Here is a 27,603-nt window from a genome sequence, read left to right as displayed (position 1 = left end):
AAAGTTTAAAATAATTCCTATCATGTCCCGCGGCCAACCGTGCAGTTTGAATGTCCTAATGCAAATCGTTGAGAAGTTATGACGATTTTATTCCGTACAGTTCAATAATTGTCACCCGTCCCGTATACCCATTTCCCAGGAAGTTTGAACATGCTGTACCTTTTTACAATTCGAACGCTTTTTCTAGATCGACATATCCTGTGAACATGTGTTGATTTTTCTTAATTGTAGCTTCTGTTAACAGCCTCAACATCAGAACTGTCTCTCTGGTGCCTTTACCTTTTCTAAAACGAAACTGGTCGTCATCCTACTGATCCTCAATTTTCTTTTCCATTCTTCTGGATATTTTTCTTGTCAGCAACATGAAGGCATGGGTTGTTAAGCTAATTGTGCGATAGTTCTCTCAGTTATCTGTACTTTCTGTATTCGGGAGTGTGTGGATGATATTTACTCAAAAGTCTGATGATATGCCTTCAGGCTCATGGATTATGCAGATCAACTTTAATAGTCCTTTAATTGCCATTTGCCCCATTGATTTTAGAAATTTCGTAGAAATGTTAGATCTTCTTTCCACCTTATTTGGTCGCAAGTCTTCCCAATACCTATTAAAACCTAACTCTGATTTGAATGCTTTATGTTTTTCACATCGACTCCCATTTCTTCTTCTGTCACGTCATCAAACAATTGTTCTCCCTCATACAAGCATGAATGTACTCTACGTCATTTGCATTTGACGGTGAAATTCATTTTGCAACCTTAACGCCCACGCCTTTGCTTTTAATTCTACTGAAGGCAGTTTTGCCTTTTGTATTTGCTGAAGTAGTCTTTCTGACAGCCGACCTTTGTGACCGAGCGGTTCTAGGCGTTTCGGTCCGGAACCGCGCGACTGCTACGGTCACAGGTTTGAATCCTGTCTCGGGCATGGATGCGTGTGATCTCCTTAGGTTAGTTAGCTTTAAGTAGTTCTAAGTTCTAGGGGACTGGTGACCTTAGATGTTAAGTCCCATAGTGCTCAGAGCCATTTGAACCATCTTTCTGACAACCATTTGTTGTTTGATTTCTTCGGATTTTTCTGGTGCCATTTCAGGTTGGCTTCTCTGTACTTCACATTGTTTCATTCCTAAGTGACTTCAGTTGCTGTATTTCTGTCTTTTCTGAGCATTTTTGAACTTCGTTCTTGCTTCAAACAACTGAAATATTTCTTCTATTACGCAACGTTTCTTTGCAATCACTTCCTTTTCACTTATATTTGTCTGTTTATCTTCTGTGATTGCCGTTTTTTTTTACCTACAGTCTTATAGAGCTATAAACGCACCTCTTATTCCTCAGCATTTTGGTGTCTCACTTCTTTCCACACAGATTCTTCTTGGCGATTGTTTTAAACTTGAGTTTACTCTTCATTACTACAAAATTGTGGTCTGAGTCGATATCTGTGTTTCATAAAGTAATAAATTAAACGTTGTGACTACCCATTGTGTGTTCTGTGGAGGCTCAGGTGAATTTTCCCATAGCATAACACCGTACTGGCTCTGCTGGCCCAGACTAACCAACAGCGCATGTCCTAAGGAGGACTTGTCCTTCAGATGGTCTGTCCTGGCATGGTTTCAACGTCATTTGGCAGAAAGTGTAATTTATTAGTGCAGACAAATCGATTCAGTAGTCCTATGTTCCAATTACAAAGTTTCCATATTCACTGCAGTCATAATTCACCATGATTTTGCTCACGCTGTGCGACATCCATGTTCTGTATAATGAAAAGTTCCTTTTGTATCTATTACGTTACGTTAGTAAACAGCAGCGATCCTGCTCTCACACTACCCCTGTTGTGATTTGAACACTTACGACACCGATCTGTTGTTGTGATGCCATTTGATTTTTTATCGGCGGTTATGGCTATAACAGAACCCGAATCGTTTTATTTTATGACAGTCTTTAATATATATCTCAAGTATGATGACGTAAATTTTATGATGACTGATAATGATCGGCGCAATCTAAGCTGATTTTAAATAGAATTTTTGCTTAGTCAGGAGCTCATCTTGGTGAACCTGATGTTCTTTATATAGATTCAAAACCATAGATACAAGTAATTTTTGAATAGAGCAACACATGGAGACACTTGTGAAATGGACCTTGGCTGGCCACTTTGAGACATTGTGCTGCTTTCTGCAATGCAATTATTGTAGTTCTGGTTAATTGTATTGAAGTAGAGCAAGAACGGCAATTTATCGTGGTCCACTACGTAAATTTAATATTTTGTTCCAATTAACTGCTATCGATGTCTGTTTGCACCTTCTAACGGAATGTCTGTGATTATTGTATACTGTTAACTGTGTGATTGATGTAGTGCAACGTTCGTTTTTGTTTTTGTTTTCATGTTCTGTCAATTATTACCAATAAAAGCAACTCAGCTTTAATTCATTTACATTTGAGTGAATGTGTCATCAAGAAGTGAAAAAATTACAGATCCCCTAACTGCAATTTTGATTACTTTCCATTGTGCTATTTACCTCGAATTTGGCGCAGGAACAAATTATAATTTATAGTTATTTCAGATTAATTTTTTTAAATGTACGTGCAGAAATATATAGAAATACTATACTTACAGTTTAAACTCAGTCACAAACTTTCCCGCTAGAATTGCAGCTCAATAGATAACACTTTTTGTGTGATAACATAGCAAAGTCAATGTTCGTCCCTTTGTAACTGCATTAACTGGACACAATGAACAGTTAACTGTAAAAGTCAACATATCAACTCGAAATCAAGTGTTGACTACGAAATCTGTCGAAACAGTTACGTCATAACAGACACCTTTAAAAAGAACAATTTTTTTGACAGTGAAGCATCATGTAGCAGGAAGAGATAACGAAACGGTCAGCATAGACAGAGATGTGAAAATACTTACATATTATAAAAGTATTGTTCTTTTTTGAGTTATAAAAAAGTTCGGAAAGTTTGCATGTTACACCACAAATTAGTAATTCTGGGAAACAGTTGAAATAGAATGGAATGTAAGTAAATGGAAAACGGGAAATACAATCAAGGAAAAGAAGACCTAGGAATAAAAGGTAATGAACAAGTGGTCTATGACAAAAAAAACAAATAGCAAGCATCTTTAACAATAATTTTCCGAAGATAACCTGTAAGATCGGTATGGACAACACAAAAGAAATAGCTTTCAGTATATGTGACAGTCACTACTACAGACATTTAACCAATCAAGACAACTCCAAATTCTTCCATGGAAATCAGTAAAAATTATTAACTCTATGAAAAGCAAAGGTTATCACTTGACAGGTTACATTTCACGAAAAATATTAAAAGTGTTGTTTTCGTAAACTATTGAACTAAGCCACAAGCCAATATTTGACCCTTCTTTGAGAATGGTATGAAATTAGGTATTAGCAGCTACCGACTCATTTGTTTCCTTCTCAACAATTCTGGGAAAGGTGATATAATTAGGACTGATGTAACATAAAACGAAATATAATATTCTGAATCAGCAATTTAGATTTTCTCAGGGATCAATCCGCTAAATATGTCACCTACCACATCAGCAACCAAGCATACTGATTTCATGGTACAGAGAGGAAGCGGTTGACTTTCATTTTTTTTTCATAGGAAGCAAAGGAACATGTCACATAACTCACACAGTTTTTACAGTTTTTTTATCATTATTATTGTTTTTAATGGGTGCAAATTATTGCTAATGTTCCGTATGAACAGAAACTGGTACAGGAGATGAAACATGAAAAGGAAGAAGAGACAGTGATACTAGAAGAACCCTCCCCCCCCCCTCCCCACCACACTTGCACAGTGTAAATGTGCACGAAGGTGTAGAGTTCAATGTTGAGACCACTTCTATTTCTGCTGTATATAGATGCGTTCCATTTTACAGTGATAAAGTAGATATCAAGTTCCTCACCACACAAGTTTCACATCAAGATAATGGAGATGTAACAACAGAAGTCACACTAGATGAAATAAATAGAAAATTTATTGGCTGTCAGTAAATGACCTATCATTTAGCTTAGTAACAACACTGTTAATTCAGTGATATACAAAGTATGTCATCATCAGTAATGATACCCTGTCGAGAAGGGAAATTTTCCTTTAACTTATCTCGTTAATTGGAAACAAAGCTCTTACATGTGGTAAGTTGCACTCAAATAGACCTATTGAAACAGTGCATTTGAGTGTGGCTTTTTCAGTCAATAATAATAGAGCTACGGAAACGTAACGAAGCTACATTATAATTTCTCTTAATGCGCTAAATTTATGATAATTACTGTTTACAGCATTTAACAGTATTAAACTGGATCATTTATATAACCGACCTCTTCCTATCATCACTGCAGACTTAAACCATCGTATGCCTATTTTACTGATAGTAATTTCAGGATTACTTTACTGAGTGTAAGTTACCTGCAGCTTTGACTGACAGAATATTGTTAATGGTCGTGTTATACCTTTGTTTACCAGGTGGTGACCTCTGAACTCGTGGGGTGCGTCGATGTGCAACTGTTGCGCTGCATGTAGGCGAAAACAGTACCTGCAGTCTGCAATTGTTACGTGTCTGGTGGTTGCATGTAGGAGGGACACCACCAGGTGTCTCTCGGCAATGACCCTCACGTACGGTCATGACTTACGCTTATAAAGAACGCCTTAAATTACGTTCAGGAGATGTCTTCCACAAAACGCCTCAAACCTAAGTCTCTATCAGATGTAGTAGAAGTCAAAGCGTCTCTATTCAACACAAATAGAAGCAAAGTGTCTTTTTTTCCCCCTCGTGCATTCAGGGAAAACTCGTCCTTTATCTGTTCTTATATTTGACAGAACAGCTCGGGTTTTGAATTCTGCAAATCGAGTTATCCATCAACATTTGTTGCTTTTCAGCGATGTGTTGCAGATACTCAAGGCAGAAAAATGTTCCGTCTGAACATATTAAAAGTATTCCAGTGTAATATTCAATAAGTCTTTCGACTGTTTGCACTTTCCCAAAATCCCATCTCCTGTAGCTCTAGAAATCTTAAGACCTCAGTGGGGATTTAGTCATGTGCTGTTCGCCCCAGACCCCGTCTCAGGCACTCTGGAAAACTTAAGTACGCTGGTTTCGAAACTGCATGACAGATCTCCATCCTTTCATGTCTTTGGGGCTACGTGCAAAACCAATGCCTCACAGACTTAACCTCAGTGGGCCCCTAAAATCTCATTTGAACAAACCGTATGAAATATAGTCAAAATTGACCCTTAACCAGCTGAAACGTATTTAATGCCAAATTTCACTTGTATAGCCTCAAACGTACTAGTTAGAGTTGCGTACCGTAGACTGTTTTGTCATGCAGCGCTGCAGACAGTTTTTATGAGTTTTATCTTTACAATGCTATTTATGCATGGTTTGTAACCTGTTTTGTAACGATAGTTTTCACCCATGATATAACACTGGGTTTTCTTAAGAATAAGGTGTTTCTTGTTGTTTAAGAATTTTATTTCTTGCTACAGTCACATCACTGGCTTCTTTTCTTTCACTTACTATGTTACAGAGACAATTCATTTGTTTTTTTATTTCGTTGTAATAGTCCTCATGCATGATGACCTAAGTGTTCTCTTCGGCAGCTTTCTTACTAGTGCAGTTTTATTTTTTCATATCTATTCCTGGAAATGACTTTCTTATTTGTGAATATTTTAATCTTGTTGCTTAAGATTATTTCTGCTACATTTTATCTCCTTAGATCTGCACTGACAGTTCTCTTATGCGAGGCCCCTCCCGCAGGAGGTTCGAGTCCTCCCTCGGGCATGGATGTGTATGTTGTTCTTAGCATAAGTTAGTGTAAGTAGTGTGTAAGTGTAGGGACCGATGACCTTAGCAGTTTGGTCCCTTAGGAATTCGCACACTGAACCTTCTTAATAAAATATTTGCTTAAACTGCTGAGTGAAATTGAATGCAAGTGTCACTTACAACACTGACCTACTGAATTTGTCCTGACAAACAGAACTCAAATTTTTCGTATTCATTAATTACTCTCAATATACAACGGTAACACGATCTGACTGCTAACAATTTAACTCAAAAGAATGGTCCTGACTGAAAATAAATCTTAACAATAACCTATACATTTCATTAAGCACTTACCTCACAAAAATCTTCATTACGCGAACTACTGCAATACAGCAAGAGTCAATACTGCCAGATAAGTAAAAGATTCTAACTACTAAAGCCACTAACTACTAATAGGCATATGGTTAGCAAAGGAAAGATTTTGTTGCAAACGAAATAAAGTTTTTTATTACCTTAATAATGTGACATCCAGTTCAAACACGAATATAAATCGTCATTGACATCTAATATAAAGGTATATAATTATGAATAATATTCAATCTCCAAGTCCAACATGTACAGATCGTTAGCCTACACTAACACTTCAGACCTGTACCCTCCATCAATGCTAACTTCTCACATCTAACATCCATCACTGCTAGCTGTTCACCTCCAACTGCCCAACAGTACTGGCGATTAACTTCCAACAACAAGTCCGACCAGCCACAGAGTCTCTTGCAAAGAAATCGCAGTCAGAGATCCAATGCAAAGCGCTACACAGCACTGCCAACACAGAAGCAGCCCACTTACAACACACACACAGTACTCGTATACATGTTTCATAACGTAAGTTTAGATTTTTTGCTGATGTTCCCTGTAGTGTGTGTGTGTGTAGTGTGTAGTGTGTGTGTGGGTGTGTGTGGGTGTGTGTGTGTGTGTGTGAGAGAGAGAGAGAGAGAGAGAGAGAGACTGGATGGCGTTGTTGCTTTTTGGCCCATTTCTGAGAACACCTTCCTTCCTGTTTGTGAGACTGATGTCTGCTATGTGTTGTCCGTTCTGTCACAGGATATTTGTTAGTATTAAGTTCCCATTTAATGCGTTTGTAGCCAGCAGTTTTACAAACTTTTCTGTTTCCAATTATCTCTTACCTATTGCATAACAGTTTCTGTGCTGATTTTACTTTTTCAGTTATACAACTGAAAAAAGTTGACCAATGTTGACCAAGTTTGTTTATGTCTCAGTACAACGTAGTACCCACAAACTCTTACTTGTAGACGTATTTAAATCCAAAATTTGCGATTTTAGTGGAAAATAAAGTGATACCACTCTCTTCAGGGGTGGAAAACTACTATTTTCACATCTGGATTAGAGCTTAACAAACCTTTGAGGCTAACAAAGTTAGGTAAAATTATTAACATTAACTGTAACTTATTCGTGATTTTTTTGTGTATTGGTCGAGAAATACCAAATAGACAGTTATGATACCACGGTATGAGATTATTTTCCATAAATTTTACGGGTTGTGATTGCTCCTAATTCAAGAGTTCACAGTTTTCGCCAAGATGGCGTTACCCATAGTAAGAGCGCCGTTCGTGCCTGCTCTGAACTGTCGTTTGGGCATGAACACATCAAGGGCGCCAGAGGAGCCGTCCTGACCGTTAGAAGAAGGCGGTACTAGCCAAGCCAACATAACGTTGTATCCTGTCCAAGATAGCGCAAATGAGCACTGTTATGTTTTTCTAGGAAAGTGGAAACTTCTGCGCAGTCGGCCATTTTCTGATGTTAAAACAACCGCCACAGCAAGAGCTCTGCCTCATCCCGACCCGATTTCTTCTGCAGTCCAGACGCGTTTCCGTGGCTGGTTAAGTTAGTCTCCAGAGGACATGATCCTGGCGTTTAGGTACCATTTAGACATAATTTAACTGAGCGCTACAGGCGTCAGGAGGGTGACCTAGTACCACCGGTTAATCGGAGATTCAGTGCATGGTACTGCTCTCCACTAGTTGGGACAATCGCTTAATCTGAAATTGCGATGGCTACTCGTAATTACAATCACCGCTTCCACGCCACTGTATCGGGGTACTAATCGACCATCCGCCACGAACAGTACAGCTTTAGAACGACAGCCAGATGGAACTAAGAGAATAATTATCCATATTATCTGCGCCCGGAGATGGAAAACAGTTCTGAACTCCCGCGAATCTGCACATGCCCACTAGAGGCGATAACTCGTGCATGCGTAGAAGGGGATAATCCAAGAGTGCTATCTACTTGTTACTATTAATGTTTACTATTGTAGTTGACATCTGTGGCCAGCAGTTAAGTATCGTGGCTTAACAGATACTGCCATAGCAATAGCTCCAAAAACAACTGCATCCACCATGTGCAAAATACTGTGTAAGCGTAAATTTAGATAAACATACTGTATTTTTACGCTGCCAAGTGTCATAATATAAAACCAATAGTTCACTCCATAATTCAAGCCGGCCGGAGTGGCCGAGCGGTTCTAGGCGCTACAGTCTGGAACCGCGGGACCGCTACGGTCGCAGGTTCGAATCCTGCCTCGGGTATGGATGTGTGTGATGTCCTTAGGTTAGTTAGGTTTAAGTAGTTCTAAGTTCTAGAGGACTGATGAGCTCAGAAGTTAAGTCCCAAAGTGCTCAGAGCCATTTCAACCATTTGAACCATAATTCAAAATGTAACGAGACAATTCCGTTCTAGTTACGCAAGAGAACAACAGTTACTTAATAAATATAAATAATTGTTAAGTAATTATTTTTATTTCTAGTTATTGTGATTTATTAAGCTGATATCTGGCAAAGTTTTACTTAGAATAAACAACTTCACAAGAAATGAACGAGTCCTCTTCGAGACTCGCTCGGTGTTGTCTAGTGCATATGTGTGGATTCAAACCAGTACTAGCTCGCATGCATCGTGTAATAGGGAGACGTTAACCAGTATGCAATTCCCAACATGAACGCTTGGGGCGCTGCTGCATAGTTGTGCACATTAGGTGCATCGTGGAATAGTGGTTTTGGTAATTCTCCTCCTTCTGCTGTTGAGTTCATTCATTAGACCGTATTTCTCACAGTCGCCCTCACTTAAGTGTTTTATTTCTTCCCATTGTAAGTCTTCCTCAATAATTTATATATGCGTCTTTTACCGAGGTTCGTGTCTCAGTTCTGTAGTGACTATCTGGTATTCAGTAATACTTTTGCAGCAGATTTCGGTGCCTATTTACCTTGTGTGAGATCATTATTGACATAATTGTGATCCTTCCTTCACAAATTATGCCTCTTAAAAGCAGTCTGTAGTCGACACTTGTTTCAGTAGAGCAAAGCCACCCTCTCCTGCCCTTAATCTATCACTTCGGATCGGCCGCCATGTGACTGAGCAGACAAGCTCGAATCACACATACAGTGTGAAATGCCTTAGGCCGGGTCGAGACACGGGGGAGCGCAGCGGACGTTTGCTCCCAAGCCACACAGATGGGAACGTGAACCACCGTTTCACGATAACAAATACTCGGTCTTAATAAATTTTCTTTATAACGAAATATGTAGAGGGAAGACACTATACGATACATAAACAAATGAATATCGCAAATCTGACCTTGTCTTACTTACTGTAAATGCCAGATATTTATTTCACTTTTTGTAATTTACCATTGCCAATCTATGCTTCATCATCTTTTTCAGCATGGCTTATGTTTAAAAATAATATTAAATGAGATAACACTGTCAACACACACTATCAGAGTGCATAAATGTGTGAAATTTGAGTAAATTACGCACAAAAAATTGATAAGGAAATATATATATGCTAACTGACAAACCCTGCATTGCCGTGGTATTCTTTTCGCCAACTGTGTATTACAAACGGAAACCAACAATGAACTGTGTTTTCAGTGTAATATCGGAAAAATTTCGTTTCCATGTATTCGTGAAAACACATTTTAATTATGAAACAGTCGTACACAGAAATGTGCGTAATGTACACATGTGTAAGTACAGTATCTAAACTAAGAGGCCGGCCGCGGTGGTCTAGCGGTTCTAGGCGCGCAGTCCGGAACCGCGCGACTGCTACGGTCGCAGGTTCGAATCCTGCCTCGGGCATGGATGTGTGTGATGTCCTTAGGTTAGTTAGGTTTAAGTAGTTCTAAATTCTAGGGGACTAATGACCACAGATGTTAAGTCCCATAGTGCTCAGAACCATTTGAACCATCTAAACTAAGAACCATCGTACTCAAAATACAAATTCTCTACAAAGTTTATTTAATTTAAGACTTAATTATAAACAATGTATTTAGTTAAATGTCCAAGAGCAACGACGAATAAATTCTTGGGTGAGGCCACCCTTGAGCAAGCGGCATAAAGTGGTCCATGAGAAAAACATGGAGATACCAAGTCCACACCGCAGTACTTAACAGACCGTTCTTGCAATGGTACTTGCAACTCTACGACACGAATTTGTAAACCTCTCTGTGGTAACATCTCTCCATCGTTCTTTAGATGGATATTAATTTCGTCTATAGTCGTTTGCGCTTCGCAGTTGAAAGCTGTCAAAAGCGCTGCCAGGTGTAGGGGATTTCCTTAAAGTGACTTGACTGTGGGAGTGTCTTAGTAGTAAAGAACAAGTGTGTCAAAAATTCATGCACAATGCATTTTTTTCAGGCATCTTAATGTTTATGACGTTATATCTCTTCAACTGTGTGTTATACGATGCTATTTTTGTGTAGGTACATTCAGCGGCATATGTGGATACTGTCTGCGAAATATGTTGCGAATAGAGTTAGCGGAAAATTTAAATGTCATGCACAATCAGACAGTTTTTCATACTTCTCATTGCTTACGACGTCACATCTCCTGAACTACGGTAGTGATCGTTGCATGACGCTAAGGGGTATGTGTACCAAGTTTGGTTGAAATTGGTCCAGTGCTTTAGGATGAGATGTGGAACATACACAAATACGTACATATACAGGGTGAGTCACCTAACGTTACCGCTGGATATATTTCGTAAACCACATCAAATACTGACGAATCGATTCCACAGACCGATCATGATTAGAGGGGCTAGTGTAACTGGTTAATACAAACCATACAAAAATGCACGGAAGTATGTTTTTTAACACAAACCTACGTTTTTTAAATGGAACCCCGTTAGTTTTGTTAGCACATCTGAACATATAAACAAATATGTAATCAGTGCCGTTTGTTGCACTGTAAAATGTTAATTACATCCGGAGATATTGTAACCTAAAGTTGACGCTTGAGTACCACTCCTCCGCTGTTCGATCGTGTGTATCGGAGAGCACCGAATTACTTAGGGATCCAAAGGGAACGGTGATGGACCTTAGGTACAGAAGAGACTGGAACAGCACATTACGTCCACATGATAACACGTTTTATTGGTCTTTTTCACTGACGCACATGTACATTACTATGAGGGGTGAGGTACACGTTCGACGACCGTTTCATAGGACGTGGAGGACGTATGAATTGGCCAGCCCGTTCTCCTGATCTTACACCTCTGGACTTCTTTCTGTGGGGTACGTTAAAGGAGAATGTGTACCGTGATGTGCCTACAACTCTAGAGGATATGAAACAACGTATTGTGGCAGACTGCGGGGACATTACGCCAGATGTACTGCGGCGTGTACGACATTCATTACGCCAGAGATTGCAATTGTGTGCAGCAAATGATGGCCACCACATTGAACATCTATAGGCCTGACATGTCGGGACACACTCCATTCCACTCCGTAATTGAAAACGGAAACCACGTGTGTACGTGTACCTCATCCCTCATGGTAATGTACACGTGCGTCAGTGAAAAAGACCAATAAAAAGGTGTTATCATGTGGACGTAATGTGCTGTTCCAGTCTCTTCTGTACCTAAGGTCCATCACCGTTCCCTTTGGATCCCTACGTAATTCGGTGCTCTCCGATACACACGATCGAACAGCGGAGGAGTGGTACTCAAGCGTCAACTTTAGGTTACAATATCTCCGGATGTAATTAACATTTTACAATGCAATAAACGGCACTGATTACGTATTTGTTTATATACTCAGATGTGCTAACAAAACTAACGGGGTTCCATTTAAGAAAACGTAGGTTTGTGTTAAAAAACATACTACCGTGCATTTTTGTATGGTTTGTATTAAACAATTACACTAGCCCCTCTCCTCACGTTCGGTCTGTGGAATCGATTTGTCAGTATTTGATGTGGTTTACGAAATATATCCAGCGGTAATGTTAGGTGACTTACCCTGTATACACATATACATACACTGAAGAGCCCAAAACATGGTATAGATATGCGTATTCAAATATTTCGTCGTAAAGTGTACATTTAAAATATATTTGTACCAACTAGGGCAATATATCATACTGAAGTCAGTGTTGGCTCGTAACGTCACGTTCACAAGTATCTCGTAAACATCCAGTTTGTGAATCTCTCGATTAGTAGAACGTTTTTACTTGTACAATCACATATTTTTTTCATGTGTCAGTTTTCAGTATATACATATGGAAGTCACTTTTCGTTATGGTCTTCGGCTCATTCAGGAATTCTGCTTTTATCTCATCAGTGGAGGCAAAATGCCGTCCTTTCATAATTGTCTTCAGCCTTGGGAATATAAAGAAGCGGCGTGGACCGAATACGGTGGCGGAGGCAACATAACGGTTTGTTTTCTGCCGAAAAATCACGAACAAACCTGAGGTGTGAATGGGAGCATTAGCTTGATGCAGTTTTCACGAGTGGTTTTGCCACAGTTCTGGTCGTCTTCTTCGGACAGCTTCAAGCGCACGGAGCATAGCTTGCAAACAATATTCCTTATTGACCGTACGACCATAAGGCAAGAACTCATGATGCAAATCCCATTGTAATCGAAGAAAACAGTGGGAAGAACTTCCACATGTGATCGAAGTTGTCGATTTTTTTTTCGGCCTTTGCTCTTCAAGTAGTCTCCATTGCGACGATTGGATGTTGGTTTCAACGGCACATCCGTATACGCGTGATTTATCATTTGTTATAACCTTGTTTAGAAGTTCTGAATCGTTGTCGACTTCATTCAACAATTCCTGTGCGATGTTGCGCAGCGTCATTTTTGGTCGAAATTCAACAATTTCGGAACATACTTTGCTGCTACACGTTTCATGCCCAAAACATCCGAAAAATAACCTGTCATGAGCCAAAAGATATGGCGACAACATCAGCAACCTCTCTGATTGTGATTCGGCAATTTTTCAGGGCCATTTTCTTTACTTGTTCTACATTTTCGTCAGTAATTGATGTCCTAGGGCCTCCAGAGCGGTTGCCTTCTTCAGTTTCTTCCGCACCCTATATGAAACGTTTACACTACTCGTAAACTCTCGTCTTATTCATAGCAGATTCGCCAATAGCCACAGTCAACATTTCGAATGTGGTGCTGCACTTTATTCTATTTTTCAACCAAACTTTAATGCAAATTCTTTGATCCATCCTTTTCGTAAGTAAAAATTTACCGAGCACTCGAAAACACAAACTGTCTAATAGTCATGGGTTCCCAACTGCATGCCTTAAGAACTATGAGGACTTGTTCAGTCGAAGAGATGTAAATCTTTACATTAGCAAAGATGAACTACGTGATCATAGCACTTACGATATGCACTTCAGAGCCCGTATTTACATAAGATTTTTTCTTGTTTTGGTCCATACTACTACCTCTCAAATAATGGAAAGCAAAGCGCTTGTAGTAGAAGAGATTTGTTTCACGGAATCGAATGTGAAGAAGTGCTCATAGCTCTTAAGGTATGGATTGTAGAGGCCATGTTCACACGAATTTTTTGCTTCGTATGATCGTTCCTGTCATATCACTGAGCACACTGTACATATCTATAAATATTATTAAAATGGATGTATGTACACCGAAGAGCCAATGAAACTGATGCACCTGCCTAATATCGTGTAGGGGCCCCACGAGCACGTAGAAGTGCCGCAAAACGACATGGCGTGGACTCGGCTAATGTCTGAAGTAGTTCTGGAGGCAATTGACACCATGAATCCTGCAGGGCTATCCATAAATCCGTAAGAGTACGAGGTGGAGATCTCTTCTGAACAGCACATTGCACAGCATCACAGATGTGCTCAGTAATGTTCATGTCTGGGGAGTTTGGTTGCCAGCGGAAGTGTTTAAACTCAGAAGAAGGTTCCCGGAGCCACTCTGTAGCAATTCTGGACATGTGGGGTGCGACATTGTCCTGCTGGAATTGCCCAAGTCTGTCGGAATGCAAAATGGCTATGAATGGCGCAGACAGGATGCTTAGTACGTGTTACCTGTCAGAATCGTATTTAGACGTATCAGCGGCCTCATATCACTCCAACTGCACACGCCCCACACCATTACAGAGCCTCCAGCAGCTTGAAAAATCCCCTGCTGACATGCACAGTCCATGAATTCATGAGGTTGTCTCCATACACGTTCACGTCCATCTGCTCAATACAATTTGAAACGAGACTCTTCTGACCAAGCAACATGTTTCCAGTCATCAACAGTCCAATGTCGATGTTGACGGGCCCAGGCGAGGCGTAAAGCTTTGTGTCGTGCAGTCATCAAGGGTACGCAAGTGGGGATTCGATTCTGAAAGCTTATGTCGATGATGGTTCGGTGAATGGTTCGCACGATGACACTTTTTGATGGCCCAGCACTGAAATCTGCAGCAATTTGCGGAAGGGTTGCACTTCTGTCACGGTGAACGACTCTCTTCAGTCCTCCTTTGTCCCGTTCTTGCAGGATCTTTCTCCGGCCGCAGCAGTGTCGGAGATTCGATGTTTTACCGGATTCCTGCTATTCAAGTTACACTCGTGAAACTGTCGTACGGGAAAGTCCCATTTCATCTCTATCTCGAAGATGCTGTGTCCCATCGCTCGAGCGCCGACTATACCACCACGTTCAAACTCACTTAAATGTCTATAACCTGCCATTGGAGCAGCAGTAACCGATCTAAGGTCGGTATTACAGATTATATTTTTTTGTCAAGGTTATGTCAAATATTTATGTCAAAGAAATTTGATGGCGTAATAGGGAACTTCGTCAAATCTCGCCTGTCGTCAAATAAATATGATCAAATCTAGGACCTCGCCGTAGATTTGATGATAAAAGCCGTTCGTCTTCTGTTCACTGCAATGTGAAAAGTAACCGCTTCGAGCGCTGGCGTCGCTACAGCTATTTGACGTCTCTGTAGTGTGTTTGTAAACATGGCTTCGAAGTTGGTTTGTTCCTTCGACTCCTATTTTTTATTTTTAATACACTTACCTCGACTAGGGTGGGTGGGGGGGGGGGGGTGGGTGAGCAAGGGGCAGAGTACATTGTGTATAGATGGGCAGGTGAAATATACTGCAGGCGACTTCATGCTCACAATCACAGCTACAGCCATCCAACTCTACATCTGGAGACATCCAGGCAGCTTTTTAGCAAGCCGGAATAGAGGATGTGGTCAAACTCTAAAATCAAAAATTCTTTCTTAGCTTTCCATTCTACTTTGTCTATTTTTTAACTCTGGATGCCACAAGTTAAAAAATGCCTCATGTGTTTAGTTCTTTTTATTAATTTTGTAGTTGTTGGAACACTAACCCCATTAATTAAATTATTGAAAATTAAAAATAGTTCTTATTGCCCATATAGTGTACTAAACATTTATTTACCTTCACATATTCTTCCTTCAGTGCTTCATAAATCGATACACATTTTCTGCAGTTATTTTGGTTTATGTGCAATGAGATATTCGAGTGCTGTGTTATAAACTAGAGTAGCTCTCTTATGTATCAAGAAATCGCAGTGTCACAGTTTGCCTGTCTTCTGTACATATAGCATTTCTCAATATAGTATTCTGTTTTGTAATATGAGAAGCCACTTTACTGAGCAAATACTAAAATACACTCTCATCCATTCGTAAGTAATTTATATATTAAGACTTGTCTTCCTCCAGTTGCAGCTCTCGTAACAAATTTTGCTGGACAGTTTTCCTACCTCGACGTAATACCTTGGGCTTCATCCAAGTACGTCTGCTTTCTTCCGCCGATTTTCTTCCGAATACACACAAAAAGCAATTGTGGTACTACCAACTGCAGCACGTAACAACAAGTTGTCGTCCGCCATCTTGAAATTTGACGAAAAATATGACGACAGGTAATACCCCTTTTTAGCGCCACATCAAAGACCTTTGTCAAAGAAAATTGACGAATATATATGATCATATTTCTTTGTCAAAGACATATGATAGCGTAATACCGACCTAACAACTGCGCCAGACACTTGTTTTCTTATATAGGCGTTGCCGACCGCAGCTCCGTACTCTACCTGTTGACATATCTCTGTATTTGAAAACCAGTTTCTTTGGCGCTTTAGTGTATATAAAGCAGATAGGAATCTTAGGAGGACTGTAGGAAAGAGCTCGCAAACGCGCTTCTTTGAAGCACTGACACGACAGAGCCAACACGCATTCCTTTCTTTAGCTGTAGGCCTCTGGGTATGAAGTTGCAGGAATTCCATTGATCAGTCTGGTCTGACGCAATAGTTTAGGAAAATTACTGAGAAGTGGGAGGACTCTTCAGGAGGTTGGACACTTGTCTAAGGTGGCACTTCGTCCGCTGTTATAGTGAGAGAATCGTTTCGAATTCTGCTCTCAGAATTCGGGATGAGAAACAGTCATTTCACTTTGCAGCTCCAACATAAGCGGCCGCCGACAGCAGTACTGGCGGACAACACAACTACGCTGTTAAAAAAAAAATGGTAAGATCTGCAATCGACTGTGGTGTGTATTTGTTGCAATGTACTCGGTAAACGTTAGAGTGTTAATGAATATGAGAAAGACGCCCTTCATTACGAACACAAATTTTGACCATCACTTTCGTCAGATCGCGAAACAGATCAGTGTGCTAATAATGTAGTAACTGACCTATAGGTTCCTTGTCTTGAATCGGCGCCAGCCTTAGTTACCTGTAACTGTTTCATGTTCTTGTGATAATTTATCAGTGAGTAGAATGTTATTAAACATGTTCGTGTTATATTTCAGCGCAACTACTGCACTCGTTTTGTGTAAAGATTTGTAATAAACAGTGGTCACAAAATTAAATTACAGCATCACTATTCCACCACACTTTTGAAGTCTGTAGGGCCATAATTTAGCATTAATAAAAAATCCTTCCACAACAAATGATAGTTTACAGTCTTCGTTGGGTATTTACACACAGATACAGGATAACTGCGTAAAGAGGAGGTGGTGGGGTAGTACATAGTGACAACAGATATTTCAGCCAGTGAAGTCCCACTATTCTTAAAGCACAAACTGAAAATCACACACCGCTGGCAGTCTAATCTGAAGTTTGATTTATGGGTTGTAGGAAGCTTGCCCACTGAGATACCGGCCAGTCTTGACAGTTACAGCTAGCTGCAATGCTGAGACCAGTGAGCCGTGTTCTTTTCGATTTTCTCTCCGAACAGTCTGATTTAATTATTATTGGCGGTTCTGCTATACTACAGCATTTTGATTTTACAGTCTAAGCTTAACTGATCAGTATGTTCCTTTATTTACATTTACCACCACGGTTAAATAAAGAATTCCTTTTTGCTTTTACATATCCCTCATTGAAATTAGCTCCATTTAATAAGAAGCTGTGAATGGTTCTTGCAGGGTGTCCTCCTTCTATTGTTGTGGAAGTAATCCGAAGCCGGACATTAAAAACTCTAGGGTTCGTCAATATCTGCCTAACAGAAAATTACTGTAATGTCTCCACAGACAGCCGACCGCTGTGGCCGAGCGGTTCTAGGCGCTGCGGTCCGGAACCACGCTGCTGCTACGGTCGCAGGTTCGAATCCTGCCTTGGGCATGGATGAGTGTGATGTCCTTAGGTTAGTTAGGTTTAAGTTGTTCTAAGTCCAGGGGACTGATGATCTCAGATGTTAAGTCCCATAGTGCTTAGAGCCATTTGAACCATTTTCTCCACAGACAATATGTCTCGAGTTATTTCAGTGTAACGGTATTAATACTCTCTGCGTAACTGATGAAACTGCAAATATTTTCCACTCATGGAATTTCTACTGTATGTCCTAGTAGTTTGTGTGTTTGTTGACTTGCTATTGTGGTACAACGTCAGAATAAGGTCTGAAAACAACACTAGCTAACCTCTAGGACTTGATCCGGAGTCACTATAGAATGGCAATGTATTAAATCTGTTTACATTATTTTATTACATCTGATACTTTGCAGTGCATCTTACTGCGTCTTTTTTTTCTGACAGGGTAGGCATTTTAAACACAAAATATGAATACTTCCTTTACTTTTATTTGTTTATCATGAAGTAAGAAATCTATACATGAGACAACAATAATAATTTGCGTTTCTTATAAACTAATAATAGTAACGAAAAAATATCAATTGTGGTTTGAAGACAACATTGTCACTGACCTCAGAAATTTACCATTTAAGTTGCATAGTGCGTACTTAAAAATAACGTGAGTACGAGTTATTTTTGTACCTGTTTATATGCTTTGAAGACAAACAGATTAGCGAATTTGAACAGAAACACAGCAAATTGACAGAAAATGTCACAATACAAGGTTTTCAGCGAATAATACCTTTTTCTAAATACTTGGGACAATTGTGCTTATTAAATAATGAAGTCAGTAGCGTGATCAGAAATATACTGTGTTCCTAAAGCTCGGAGGATGTACAGATTTAAGGTAAAATGAACTAATACTGATACATATCACCTCACAACCTTCCTATATGATTCACCGCTGTGATGCCAATACACATGATAAGACAAGACTCTTAACATCGATATTCAGCTGTCATGTGACTGACTGCACGGCAGTCAGCTGTCAGACATCTGCGTTATGCAACACAAAACATAAACATACTTTACACGAAACAGACACACGTGGCTCCTATCGCAGCGGTTGATGTAGAGCAACAAAATAACCATTACACAGATTTATCAGATCACCAACCATTAAAACTTATTCCTGCCTTTCTTAATATGTCCTGGAGAAATTTTTTGCTCAATTCAGAGGGAATGTTTCAAGGAACTAATCGAACATTCACATGAACGCTGCACAAATAGGAAGTGAAACATTCTGTCAACAAGAGATAAACAGCTCTTATTTTGTACTTTGTTCGGAGCTTATTAACCTTTCGGTAGTCCGCCAAAATTGGAACTTTCATGAAGGAACTTGTCTACTGATTAATTTTTTTTTTCATTAGCTGACAGAAACACCGCGCAGGCACTCAGTTGTAAGAAGCAGAAGCAAACTGTTGCATTACAACACCGTCAACTTTAAAATCTGGCAACAATCGCTTAGAACAAATTCTGAGATTTTATAGGTTGGATGTTCCTAATAATAATCAGAATGCTAGAACACACTGCAGCGTAATTTGAGAATATTACAAGCGAAAAATGTTCAAATTTGAAGATGTATTTAACATGACAATAAAAAATTACTGCCGTGACAAATATTTACATATTTACAAATTCTGCAAGCTCTACATCTTTTGTGGCACCATTCTGCATCCCTTACGATAGTGGACGGAAGTTAACTAAATACGAACTTTGTACATTCTCCACCAGTATAACAACGGAATTTTCTGGACGACTCTCAGAGATTTTTCTTTTATTTCAGTGAATTATTTCCAGCAGTGTTGACACTACCTACAATAAAGCTTTGTCTAACCGCCTAAGTCAGCCGTCTAATAAAAAAACTAACCACCGACAAAATCATAATTTCGTCTGAGCGGTAGTATCTCCTGAGCTGTAATCGATCTTGTACGTCGTCGGGGCGATCCCGTTCATAGTGATGGGCGGAATTTCTTTGGTGATGGGAGGCCAACTGATGTCCTCGCGCATCTCCTCGATCAGCTTCGCTTTCGGCGAACCCTTCGGGCCGCAGACGGAGAACTTGGCGCGGGCTTTTTTGAACACCAGGTACTGGACGACGAAGTTCTCGAGGAACATTGCGACGACGAAGGAGACGACGGCCATGCAGAGTATGACGACGCGCACGTCGTAGGCGGGCGGCAGCTTGATCTGGAGGAAGTTCATGATCCAACGGGCCGGGTAGACGGTTATGTAGGCGCAGACGCCCGTCATAACGAGTAGCGAAGCGAGCAGGTAGCGGTTCGTGTACACCGGCTTGCGGTAGGGTTTCCCCTGGGAGAACACGATCGCCGCGATGATGTACTGGAACATGGATACCGAGAAGACGCCGTAGTTCTCGTAGCACGCGTACGTCTGCACCTTGGCGAAGTCGAACGGCTCGAACCAGGGGAAGAACCGCACCACGTAGAAGCCGGCGGTCTGGCCGGCGACGATGACGAGCACCTGCAGCCACAGGGAGAGCATCGGCGTGATGGTGTAGAGGCCGGTCATGGGAGACTCCGGCACCAGCGGCCCCGCGAACGCCTGCGTGTTGCCGAAGGTGAGCGCGAAGTGCACCACCAGGCAGATGTCGATGAAGAGGAACTCGAAGTCGGTGAGGTTGCTGTCGATGCCGTAGAGCAGCGCCACCGACGTGAACTCGGCGATGCTGTACGCGACCATGAACTTGAAGATGCCGAACGAGGTGACGAGCGCGGCGCGGCCCTCGCGCACGATCCGCGGCACGCACGAGATGTCGGGCTCGCGCGACGTGAACGGCGACGCCACCGACGCCTCCGCCTCGGACAGCGAGATGCCCACGTGCGCCGCCTTGAGCGCGCCGCAGTCGTTCGCGCCGTCCCCGCACATGGCTGCGGGCAGAGCGGCGCCGTTATTCGCACTCCAAGGCACATGTGAACGTAAACCTTACTCTAGTCATTATAACAAAACGTAACTACACCAAAATCTGCCCAAACAGATCTACATCTACATCCATACTCCGCAAGCCACCTGACGGTGTGTGGCGGAGGGTACCCTGAGTATAGGGTTGCCATAATCTCGGAATCCAAAACCAGGACAAAACTTACGGTCACCGTAGCCGATCGAAGGAAATAAGAGGAATAAGGAGTCCTCATGCCCATAAGCTAAGGGAAATGTGCATTTAATTAATGATCCAGAGTTTAGGAAGGACTGCTTCATTAAGAAAGCATTTATTACAAAACATAAGAATATTCATTACATTATTCAGTACACGAAGTTCTATTGTCATCATTTGAGCTTTTCTTATACCAATCGTATTTCTCAGAACCTTGAATAGATGAAAGGAACTTAATCTGGTTCTCAATCAGTTTATGAAATTCACTACAACTTACATTTTTCATATTGTACTGTATTTGCACCATTGCATTAACTGATTTTACTGTTAACCTATTCCTTTCTTCTGTCCACTGAGAATTCATGAGGGAAAAGACTCTCTCTACATTGGCGTTATCACTGGGAATGGAGAAATAAAATTCCACAATTTTCAGCAACTCTGAATACTGCTCACTAGAAATAGAATTATGAATGAAGAACACCCATTTCTTATGTGACATCATATTCTCAAAACTTTCATCTTTGGAGAAATAATTAAAAACCTTTATGATAATGCTCTCAATATCATAAGAGAGGACATCTGCACCAGTATGAATTCCATTATGCAAAATAGGAGCTGGACAACCTACTCCTAAAATTTCCTTTTCAGTTTCTTCTGAAGTTTCTTGTACACATTGTTTTCTCCTTTTCTCGCAACACCCCCAAAGTTAGTATTTATGTTATCTCCACCAAAAGCACTAAGCCCATGTTGTAAAATGGCACTGTATACACACTCAGTTATTGTACTAGAATCCTCACTGTCACATTCATTTAAATTTAACAATCTACTTTGGACACCTTCGTCATAATCGAAATACTGCACAAGAACAGGAAATATTTTCAAATACTTGTAGTTGCTAGCATCAGTGCTAATACTAACATAATTGGCCTTCGATAGACTGTTCCTTGTTCTGCCTTCAATGAACGGTGATATCACTTTATTAACGATGGCTTCTGTTTTAGTTTTGCCGCTGGAGAAGTTTACTGCAACTTTCGAGTCACTAAAAACGTGAGAGATAATTTTTGATGTGCAGGAACTTGAGTTGTATGAATGATGGTGCTTGACACAGTGAAATGCAAATGCAGCTTCTGCTGCAGCTACTTTATTACCATCTGTCTGTGTTTTGAAAAAGCTGGTGAGCTGTTTGGAAGATGATGAACCCACTGCCGTCTTATGCTTTTTCGATTGCACGTGGTCGTTAATATCACGTCTACCTCCATTACTGATTGAAATGTAGGAACTGTGAAGAGGAAAAACGTATAATAGAATAATTTTTCTAGGAAAACAACGATTTCAATGGGTCTGTGTATAATCGTAATGTTACTCACCCGCAAATTTTTCAGAAAGCTTCGTATTCAGTTCTTCCTCGCTTTATACTTGGAAACTGTTCAGTATATTCCTCCCTGTACTTAACCTTCCGTCTAGCCGACATTATTAAACCACCAGGCAAATAATAACAACTATTTAATACAATATAACACAACGAAATCGCAAGCACAACAAACCATGCGAACATTCAACAAGCTAATCAAAGAGGATAATACTCTTCATTGCCAGAGATGACTGACCGCCCACTGTATCGACAACTCGCAATCTCGCAAATCGAAGAGGATGTACCGTACGCCTCAGCCTGACTGCCCATTGTTTCCATATCTCGAAAGTTGTTCTGTTCTGCTTGGATTTTATATAATGTGAAGGCAAAGAGATAACATATTGATGCTTCTTTGACAGCAATTTTTGAAATTACCGGAAGCTGACTTCAAATCTAGAAATATCGCGGACATTTGCCTTTTCGGCCCGGACGTTTTCATTTACCCTAAAATCGCGGACTGTCCGGGAAATCCGTGACGTATGGCAACCCTACCTGAGTACCTCTATCGGTTCTCCCATCTATTCCAGTCTCTTATTGTTCGTGGAAAGAAGGATTGTCGGTATGCTTCTGTGTGGGCTCTAATCTTTCTGATTCTATCCTCATGGTCTCTTCGCGAGATATACGTAGGAGGGAGCAATATACTGCTCGACTCCTCGGTGAAGGTATGTTCTCGAAACTTCAACAAAAGCCCGTACCGAGCTACTGAGCGTCTCTCCTGCAGAGTCTTCCACTGGAGTTTATCTATCATCTCCGTAACGCTTTCGCGATTAATAAATGATCCTGTAACGAAGCGCGCTGCTCTCCTTTGGGTCTTCTCTATCTCTTCTATGAACCCTATCTGGTACGGATCCCACACTGCTGAGCAGTATTCAAGCAGTGGGCGAACGAGTGTACTGTAACCTACTTCCTTTGTTTTCGGATTGCATTTCATTAGGATTCTTCCAATGAATCTCAGTCTGGCATCTGCTTTACCGACGATCAACTTTATATGATCATTCCATTTTAAATCACTCCTAATGCGTACTCCCAAAACTAAGTTCTCCAGTCTTTATACAATCGTAATGCAGCCCTATTTATCGCAACAACAGGTTCTGTAGCCCATTCTCTCGGACTGCTTTTGTCGAATTTCTCAGCGAGTTTTGTAAAATGTCGATTGCGTCAGGTGTTTGTTTTATACGTCGAAGAACATTTGAGGAAGTCCCAATGATCCTTCCGCAGGTCATGAAGGACCAACGGTACCGACCGGCCGCCGTCTCACCCTGAGCCCATAGGCCTCACTGCATGCGGATATGGAGGGGTATGTGGTCAGCACACCATTCTGCCGGCCGTACGTCTGTTTACGAGACCGCTAGTCATTGCACACCAATGGCATATCACCAGATCGCATCTATACTACTTCTGTACTGATGGTGGTCAACGTGAAATGGTGCAAGAATTCGGAAAAAATAGACTAAGCTCTAAAGAAAGATGGATGATATAGAACCAAGAATGAAGTGTTCTGACTAAAAAGGTGTAAGACATAGATACAGTAGGTCCACCCTACTATTCAGTCTATAAATCGAAGAAACGACGACAGAAACAAAAAAAAGGGGTGAAGGGTCGCGGGGATGGGGGTGGGGGGACGCCGTTATTTCCACAGCGAGGCAAGTGTGACCGAAAAACTTACGCTGGTCCTTATACTAAAACTAAACTAAACTCCGCCCGAACAAGCCGTGAAGGGTACCGACTGGCCGCCGTCTCACCCTGAGCCCACAGGCGTCACTGCATGCGGATATGGAGGGGCATGTGGTCAGCACACCGCTCTCCCGGCAGTATGTCACTTTACGAGACCGAGTACACACCAAAGGCATATCACTAGATCGGTCCTACTGACAGTACTGCATCTACAGGGTGGTCCATTGATAGTGACCGGGTCAAATATCTCACAATATAAGCATCAAACGAAAAAACTACAAAGAGCGAAGCTTTCCTCTTAGGTCACTTATGTTAGTAATTTTCAGTTTTTCATAAGAACCATATATTATGCACAAATGAACGGTGAACAAGTAAAAATGAACGGTTCCCAAAAAAGAGCGATCATCAGTGAACTAGTTCCCAGGGATTAACGAGGTTGCCCATCTCTAGTCTAGTGACTCATTTGACGCTGCTCGCCACGAATTCCTCACTAATACCATCCTCTTCATCTCAGAGTAGCACTTTCGCTCTACGTCCTCAATTATTTGTGGATATCTTGCAGTCTCTGTCTTCCGCAACAGTTTTTTATCTTCTACAGCACTCTTTAGTACTCTAAAATTGGTTTTTTTTTTCTTATCACTTGTCCTATACTCCTGTCTCTTATCCTTGCTAATGTTGTGTATATGTGTGTTTCTTCGCTATATTGCAGAGTGTCTCTTCATTATCTCAACAATCCACCCAATTTTCGACATCCCACTATTTCACATCTCAGACGCTTGGATTCTCTCGTTTTCTTCTATTTTCGCACTGTCCATGATTTACTACAACACAGTGCTGTGCTCCAAAATGTACATTCTCAGAAATTTCTGGCCGAGCAGTTCTAGGCGCTTCAGCCCGGAACCGCGCGACTGCAACGATCGCAGGTTCGAATCCTGCCTCGGGCATGGAAATGGGTGATATCCTTAGGATAGTTAGGTTTAAGTAGTTCTACGTTCTAGGGGACTGATGACCTCAGATGTTAAGTCCCGTAGTGCTCAGAGCCATTTGAACCATTTGAATCATCAGAAATTTCTTTCTCAATTTAAGACCCACGTTTCATACTAATAGACTTCTCTTGGCCAGGATTGCCCATTTTTCCTGTGATACTCTAACAACCATCCTTGTCTCGTCCTTCATACGTCATTTTGCATCCATGGAATCGGAATTCCTTAATCTCGTGTGCTTGATTGTCACCAACTTTGATGTTAAGAATATCGTTACTCTCATTTCCACTACTCCCCATCATTTTCATCTTTTTCGTCGGTTTACTCTCAAACTATATTTTGTGGTCATTAGACTGTTCGTTCCATTCACTAGGTCCTGCGAAGGTTCTTCACTTTGCCTGAGGATAGCGATCTCATCAACTAATCTTATTATTGATCTGTTCACCCTGAAGTTTACCTCCTACTCCTCCACCCCCAACCCCCACCCCCATCCCCGTGGCCATTGAACCATTTTTTTTGTTTCCGTCGCCGTTTCTTCGATTTATAGACTGAATAGTAGGGTCGAAATACTGTATCGCTGTCTTACACCTTTGTAGTCAGAACACTTCATTCTTGGTTCTACATTACCCGTCTTTCTTTAGAGCTTACTCTATTTTTTCCGAATTCTTGCACCATTTCACGTTGTTCACCATCAGTATACAGAGTGGTCCATTGATCGTGACCGGGCCAAATGTCTCACGAAATAAGCATAAAACGAAAAAACCACAAAGAACGAAACTCGCCCAGCTTGAAGAGGGAAACCAGATGGCGCTATGGCTGGCCCGCTAGAAGGCGCTGCCGTAGGTCAAACGGATATCAACTGCGTTTTTTTTTTAAATAGGAACCCCCATTTTTTATTACATATTCGTGTAGTACGTAAAGAAATATGAATGTTTTAGTTGGACCACTTTTTTCGTTTTGTGATAGATGGCGCTGTAATAGTCACAAACGTATAAGTACGTGGTATCACGTAACATTCCGCCAGTGCGGACGGTATTTGCTTCGACATACATTACGCGTGTTAAAATGGACCGTTTGCCAATTGCGGAAAAGGTCGATATCGTGTTGATGTATGCCTATTGTGATCAAAATGCCCAACGGGCGTGTACTATGTACGCTGCTCGGTATCCAGGACGACATCATTTAAGTGTCCGGACCGTTCGCCGGATAGTTACGTTATTTAAGGAAACAGGAAGTGTTCAGCCACATATGAAACGTCAACCCCGACCTGCAACAAATGATGATGCCCAAGTAGGTTTTTTAGCTGCTGTCGCAGCTAATCCGCACATCAGTAGTAGACAAATTGCGCGAGAATCGGGAATCTCAAAAACGTCGGTGTTGAGAGTGCTACATCAACATCGATTGCACCAGGAATTGCATGGCGACGACTTTGAACGTCGTGTACAGTTCTGCCACTGGGCACAAGAGAAATTACGGGACGATGACAGATTTTTTGCACGCGTTCTATTTAGCGACGAAGCGTCTTTCACCAACACCGGTAACGTAAACCGGAATAATATGCACTATTGGGCAACGGAAAATCCACGATGGCTGCGACAAGTGGAACATCAGCGACCTTGGCGGTTTAATGTATGGTGCGGCATTATGGGAAGAAGGACAATTGGATCCCATTTTATCGATGGCAATCTAAATGGTGGAATATATGCTGATTTCCTACGTAATGTTCTACCGATGTTACTGCAAGATGTTTCACTGCATGACAGAATGGCGATGTACTTCCAACATGATGGATGTCCGGCACATAGCTCGCGTGCGATTGAAGCGGTATTGAATAGCATATTTCATGACAGATGGATTGGTCGTCTAAGCACCATACCATGGCCCGCACGATCACCGGATCTGACGTCCCCGGATTTCTTTCTGTGGGGAAAGTTGCAGGATATTTGCCACCGTGATCCACCGACATTGCCTGACAACATGTGTCAGCGCATTGTCAATGCATGTGCGAACATTACGGAAGGCGAATTACTCGCTGTTGAGAGGAATGTCGTTACAAGTTTTGCCAAATGAATTGAGGTTGACGGACATCATTTTGAGCATTTATTGCATTAATGTGATATTTACAGGTAATCGTGCTGTAACAGCAAGCGTTCTCAGAAATGACAAGTTCACAAAGGTACATTATCACATTGGAACAACCGAAATAAAATGTTCAAACGTACCTACGTTCTGTATTTTAATTTAAAAAATCTACCTATTACTAACTGTTCGTCTAAAGTTGTGAGCCATCTGTTTATGACTATTACAGCGCCATCTATCACAAAGCGAAAAAAGTGCTCCAACTAAAACATTCATAGTTCTATACGTACTATTCGAATATGTAATAAAAATGGAGGTTCCTATTTTAAAAAAACGCTGTTGATATCCGTTTGACCTATGGCAGCGCCATCTAGCGGGCCAACCATAGCGCCATCTGGTTTCCCCCTTCAAGCTAGACAAGTTTCGTTCTTTGTAGTTTTCTCGTTTGACGCTTATGTTGTGGGACATTTGGCCCGGTCACGATCAATGGGCCACCCTGTATACTGATGGTGCACAACGTGAAATGGATGAAGAATTCGGAAAAAATAGAGTAAGCTCTAAAGAAAGACGGGTAATGTAGAACCAAGAATGAAGTGTTCTGACTAGAAACGTGTAAGACAGCGATACAGCATTTTGGCCA

At 41.1% G+C, this 27,603-nt stretch overlaps 1 protein-coding gene across 1 annotated transcript in view; it reads right to left on the bottom strand.

The window, feature by feature from the left end:
* Window positions 1–18,130: 18,130 nt before the first annotated feature.
* LOC126198677 (polyamine-transporting ATPase 13A3-like) overlaps window positions 18,131–27,603 on the bottom strand; it is a 452,249-nt gene continuing 442,776 nt past the window's right edge. Inside the window, exon 18 of the mRNA XM_049935173.1 lies at window positions 18,131–20,592. Within this exon, the coding sequence (XP_049791130.1) occupies window positions 19,583–20,592 (1,010 nt within the window). The 3' untranslated portion in view covers window positions 18,131–19,582. The remainder of the gene's footprint in view (window positions 20,593–27,603) is intronic.

The sequence above is a fragment of the Schistocerca nitens genome, chromosome 8 (genome assembly GCF_023898315.1).
Source record: "Schistocerca nitens isolate TAMUIC-IGC-003100 chromosome 8, iqSchNite1.1, whole genome shotgun sequence".
Lineage (NCBI taxonomy): Eukaryota > Metazoa > Arthropoda > Insecta > Orthoptera > Acrididae > Schistocerca > Schistocerca nitens.
The sequence above is the reverse complement of the archived record's forward strand: the minus strand, read 5'-3'. Positions and strand labels throughout refer to the sequence as shown.